Source organism: Pseudoliparis swirei, chromosome 24 (genome assembly GCF_029220125.1).
Source record: "Pseudoliparis swirei isolate HS2019 ecotype Mariana Trench chromosome 24, NWPU_hadal_v1, whole genome shotgun sequence".
Lineage (NCBI taxonomy): Eukaryota > Metazoa > Chordata > Actinopteri > Perciformes > Liparidae > Pseudoliparis > Pseudoliparis swirei.
The window spans coordinates 2,216,744-2,222,743 of NC_079411.1; the positions used below are offsets into that span (position 1 = coordinate 2,216,744).

The 6,000-nt window shown below is 44.1% G+C and overlaps 1 protein-coding gene across 1 annotated transcript in view; it reads left to right on the forward strand.

The window, feature by feature from the left end:
• Positions 1-5,368, forward strand: part of usp34 (ubiquitin specific peptidase 34) — a 29,503-nt gene extending 24,135 nt beyond the window's left edge. The window contains exons 61-67 of the mRNA XM_056408672.1: positions 46-169; positions 240-319; positions 410-550; positions 980-1,120; positions 1,207-1,363; positions 1,849-3,628; positions 5,108-5,368. Of these exons, the coding sequence (XP_056264647.1) occupies positions 46-169; positions 240-319; positions 410-550; positions 980-1,120; positions 1,207-1,363; positions 1,849-2,582 (1,377 nt within the window). The 3' untranslated portion in view covers positions 2,583-3,628; positions 5,108-5,368. The remainder of the gene's footprint in view (positions 1-45; positions 170-239; positions 320-409; positions 551-979; positions 1,121-1,206; positions 1,364-1,848; positions 3,629-5,107) is intronic.
• The last annotated feature ends 632 nt before the right edge of the window (positions 5,369-6,000 follow it).

Consider the following 6,000-nt stretch of genomic DNA (forward strand, 5'->3'; position numbering starts at 1 on the left):
CTTCTCTCTCTCTCTCTCTCTCTCCCCCCCCCCCCCACCCCCCAGGGTAAAGACGAGGTGTACGACCGCATGCTGCTGGACTACTTCCTGTCCTACCACCAGTTCAGTCACCTTCTGTGTCGCGTCGCCATCAACTGCGAGAAGTTCACGGACACGCTCGTCAAGCTGAGTGCGTGCACGTGAAACACACACACACACACACACACTCAGGTCATTAACCCCTCCACTGTGTCTCCCAGGTGTGTTGATAGCGTACGAGGGGCTCCCTCTCCACCTCGCCATCTTCCCCAAACTGTGGACGGAGCTCTGTCAGTCGCAGGTGGGTCACATGACGCGTCTCCGTTCCACTCGTTCGGTTTCTCTTTCCTCTCTTTCATCCCTTCTCTGCTTCGCCGTCGTCTCGTTTCAGTCGGTGCTGGCGAAGTCGTGCGTGAAGCTGCTGTGCGAGGACCCGGTGTTCAGCGAGTACATCAAGTGCATCCTGATGGACGAGCGGACGTTCCTCAACAACAACGCGGCGTACGCCTTCCTCACCTGCTTCCTGCACAAGGTGCGCAGATGTGTGGGTTTTCTTTTTGCGGAAATATAATCGATATTTAGCATCTTTTTTTATTGTTCCAATTGCGTCGGTTGTCCAGGTCGGGGACCCTGAGAAACTCGTGAGAGAAATAAAAGAACAGGAAGGATTCTGGGGGATTTATGAGCAACGATGTAATTAATAATCATGAGTACATCTTCATTAGTGATTAATTAGCTGAGATTGAGCCCTTCATATTAACATCTAAGAGTCCTGCATGTCTCTACAGTAGGGAGCCGCTTGGTTGTGATGCCCCTTGTGGCCAGAATGCGTATTACAACAAACCAGAAAAAAGTCAGCTGGCAAAAAAAACCTGAGGATGTTATTTTCTCACAGGCCTCTCGGCTTCCGTAGTCCAGTCTAGATGTTGTCACCATAGCAACCCGTTGTGTGTGTGTGTAGGTCCAGGTGCTGTCGGGCCCCAGCTGCTCCAACCTGATTGGTGTTCTGGTGACCAACCTGCTGAGTGAGCAGAGCAGCCTGCAGCCCGAGCTGGCGGCGCACCGCCCGGAGCTCAGCAAGACGAGCGGCCTGCTGAACGCCGTACGACGCCGACGCGCCTGAACGCACCGCACGCCACTTCCTGTCTACTTCAGCCTGAACACTCTCTCTCTCTCTCTCTCTCTCAGGAACTGAGGGCCTTGCTGCTGCTGCTGTCCGTCCAGCCCCCCCAGGCGGTGGATCCGGCCCTCTGCCCCGCCTTGCAGGAGCTGCTCGGTCGCTGCCGCGCCTGTGTCCAGCGGCGCAGCGTCCTGGAGCTGGAGGCCAAGGAGCACAAGGCCAAAGGTACACCACACACACACACTGTAACACACTAACACACACACACACAGTGTAACACACACACACACAGTGTAACACACACACAGTGTAACACACACACACACTGTAACACACACACACACTGTAACACACACACACACTGTAACACACACACACACACACTGTAACACACACACACACTGTAACACACACACACACACTGTAACACACACACACACACAGTGTAACACACACACAGTGTAACAACAAGAATTAAAAGCATTATAAAGAAAAGTTTAATATCCTGTAAACAACTTGATTTCGTCAAATATTTAAATTAAGATTTGTAACACTTCCTGTCTCACACTGGTCGGTTTAAACTCTTAAAGGGCCAGTACACTCAAAGTTGAACAGTTTCGATTAACACATTTCTATTAAAACAACTGCATGTTTTGTGATTGTGTGTGTGTGTGTGTGTGTATCTGTGTGTGTGTATCTGTGTGTCTCAGCTGAGGACGACGGGGCGACCCCGGTGAAGCGGCGGCGTGTGAGCAGCGACGACGACCGAGCCGGCGATCCGCCGCCGCTCTGCGTGGCCTCCACCTCTTCCTCGTCTTCCTCGGTGCTCCCGCTGGGCGGCGAGCCGAAGCCCGACCAGCAGGAGGCGCTGACGCCGGCCAGCACCTCGGACACGGAGACGCGAGACTCCTCCTCGCTGATCGACCCGGGCACCGAGCAGGACCCGCCCTCGCCCGACGCCGCCTCCTCCGGAAACGTGGACTCCTCCCCCAAGGAGGAGAAGATGGAGGCGTCGTCGTCGTCCTCCTCCTCGTTCTCCTCCTCCTCCTCCCTGCTGCAGGAGGCGGGGGAGAGCTTTGCGCAGGGGGAGGAGCCTGAACTGGCGCGACTCGTGGCGGCGGATGACGATGCGGAGCGCCGGGAGGCGAGGAGGGGCGAGCCGATGAACGCCCAATCGGAGGAGGCGAAGGACGAGAAGGAGGCGGGCTCTAAGACCGGCGGCTCGGCCACGCCCCTCTCGGAGGACTCCGCCTTCCCATCAGCTGTCGGGCTGGTGGGGGAGGGGCCTGAGGGCTGCGGTGGCCACGCCCCCTCCTCCTCCTCGCCACAGGTGCTCCCGAGCGCCGTCCCCCCACCCGACATGCTGGACATGCTGCACAGGACGGTGGAAGCCACCATCGCCATAGTTACCAAACTGTCCGTTAAGGACCCGCCCTCTTCATGACATCATCAACTCGCAGCTGCCATGAGATCTTTAACAAAAACGTCAACTTTCTTCTTTTTTTTCTGCTCTGAGGGGAGAAAAAAAAAGTTTTCCTGTTTCTCTTCTCTTTCTTCTTCTTCTGCTGTTTGTGTGCTGCTGGTCGTTGCCTCCTGCTGATGTTCAGTCGGTTGATCTTTCAGCTTCAGTGGCGCTCGCCTTGTCGTTTCGCTCTCTAGAACTCTGACTCCTCCCACAGACGACGCCCCCTGCTGGACAAACGAAGAAGAGAAACGGACGTCGTACGAAGCTATCGCACATTTTTTTTTTTTTTTCCTTTGTGTGTTTTATACTGATTTGAATTTGTTTTTGAACGTGATTTTTATTTTGAGGTTTTCGCCGTCGCGGGGGGGAAATGTTTACAGGACTCGTCTCCTCCCCGCCTGTACTTTAATTTTATTGCATTTTTACTGTGTATGGAAAACGGTCGTCCTCTCTCGTGCCAGTTTTTTTGTACTTTAATGAACGAGGCAAAAGGGAAAAGTTGCCTTGACTTCTTCTGTGGTTTAAATATCCAGAAACTTAAGTTTACCTGTAAATTAAGAGAACCACAAGAAACTTGATTCCGTAAAGAATCCTCCGAGTCATTGCCTGAAGGTGTATATGAAAACTATATAAATATATATATAAATATCTTTATATATATATGAATATATTAAAAGCGGTGCTTTATTTGACTGGTTGTAATAAAGCCCCCCCCCCCCCCCCAAACATGTTGGACCAGCTGGAGCTTTTATTTTCTTTACTGAAGTACATTCCATAATCTATTGTTTATTTTTTCGCTTCTGCTGTGTTCTGAGTTTCTTCTGATTTTATTTTAATAGAGAATAAATTAATAAAAACAGTTTTAATAAGAAGAATTATGAACTGAAGTCCATGTGGAGCTGTGGGTCTTTATTCTTTTCCCCTCCAGCGTTTGTTGAACAGGAGATGGAAGTTTTTAATAGTTTTCAGGCTGCAGACCTCGAGAAGTACGGCAAGCCACATGGATCACACAGCCTCGTATACATGTAAGTAAGACTTTAAATTTTATGTCTATTGATAATATATATATTGTTACAATTGTTATTTCCCCCCAATAGTGTCAGATTGATATATATTCATTATATATATATTTAATTAATATATATATATATTAATTAGATATACATATTTTATAAACATATAGTTCTTATATATATTTAATTAATATATATAGTTCTTATATATATTAAATATTTATATTTAATATATGCGTGTATATATATATTAAACATATATATATATATTTATATACATTTTAAATAATATGTATATATTAAATAATAGAGTAATTATATATTATTAAATATATTGCACTATAGGGGAAGAAACTATTGTACAGTATTATTGCAGCATTAAAGTGTTTTTATGGCATTTTAAGTTAAAAACTAGAAATCATTGTCAGGGTTTGGTTTTTTTAAAGGTTCTTAAGTAAAGGAATCATACTTTATCATTTTTTTGGTTTTTAATATGTAAATCTGCACACATGGTTGACTTTTAACCAGTCATTTACTTTGAATGTGAATTTGTCTCATTGGCATATTATTATTTTTTTAATTACGGCCAAAGACGACTAACTCAAATTAACCGGTGGAAAACAAAAAAAACAAGAACAAATACCGGTTCCCTTCAAGTGAAAGCCGTCGTCATAACGACCTTTAAAGAACGCTTCCCGTGATTTTGGCTGCAAGCAACAAAGTATTTTTATTTCATCTGTGCACAAAAAGAAAAGATGTTAATAATCTGGATCAACCAGAGAAGAGTCGGTTTAACGTTTAGAGATAAAATCACATCTTGATGATGTCAGCGCTTTATTTGCTTTTTCTATTCCAGGCCCCTCAACACTTAGAAACATTTTATTTTCATTTACAAATGCAAATAAACAGTTTTATTAGATATTTTGCATATATATTAGAATATTTTCAGACTGATATACAATTAAAATGTTCCACAGATTATTAAAAAACTCCAGCATGTTATTTACAATCTTGATAAAGTGCATCAAAGAAACAATGAATTTAAGAATGAAGCCGTCGGTTAACAGAATAAAAGTAGTTTTAATTATAAATGTGTATAATCTAATCTTTCCTTTTTAAACTGAAGTCCAGACGCCTCCAGAATAAATTATCGTTATATTATAAAGTGTCATTTTGTTAATTCTGTGAACACAATTCTGATGGAAGTGTTGACATCCTCTGGTTGTATAGAAGTCTGCTTCATGTGTTGAAGCTGCATTCTCTCTCCTGACCACCAGGGGGCGACTCTTCACTTGATAAAAGCTGTATATTAAATAATCTGAAAGCAAATGGAAGAACTCGATGAACAAATCGATGTTTCGTATTTTTTTTTTTTTACGACTGAAATAAATAAAATCGTCTGAGAACGATCTCTTTTCATCTCGACGTTGATTCGACTTCGTATGAATTATTTGTGATTTATTCCAGTTTATTTCCGTTTGTTCCGATCAGAGCGGAGACGAGTCGCTGTCCGCCGGCAGTTTGAATCCCACCGCGCCGCCGTCCGCCTGAGACAAAGAGAAGGCGGTGAGTAGAACCCAGAGCAGCGTGTTTCTACTCCTGTGTGATTTAAAACATCTCAGGTCAATCTGTAACTTCTCTACGCCACGAGGTGACGGCTGTTCATCTACTTCCTGTCCAGGTTAAAGTGTTTCCTTCATGTTTCAATAAGCTCCTCCCACTTCTTCAGATTAATAAACTCTTTAAAAAGCCTCTGGAGATTAAGTTTTTCTTTCTGGAGACGGTCGTGGAACACTTCACACTCAACCATCTTATCGTCTGTTACCTGTTGGGAGGTGTTGTGCGGCTCCTCGGACCAGCTCCTGTAAGACAGGTGATGAACATGAGCGACGTGAAGATGTGAAGAGGTGAAGAGGTGAAGATGAGTCGTTCCTCACCTGTGGCCGACCGGGTCGATGTTGAAGCTTTCTTTGTCAGAATCCTGAGGCTTCTGCTGCCGCTTGAACCTGCAGGAGCAAACACAGGCTGAGAGTGTGGATATATATATGTATATAGATTTATAAATATTTATATATTTCTTAATTCTATAAATATTTATATATATTTTTTTAATAAATATTTATATTTATATATAGATTTATTTCGACAACTAAAATTCACCAAGTAACAAGAGGATACATTCTTTAAAAAAGACTCGTGACCAGAAGCTGACGGATGTTAAATTACTGTTTTTGTCAAATGGCCGATTTGATTTATTTAATAATATTATTTAATAATGTTCCTCTAAACTTCATCTACCGCTGTAAAACACGAAGAAGAAGAAGAAGCTCGTATAAAATCCACACTTTAACGTCACCTGTTCACTCACCTGACGATCACGCCCA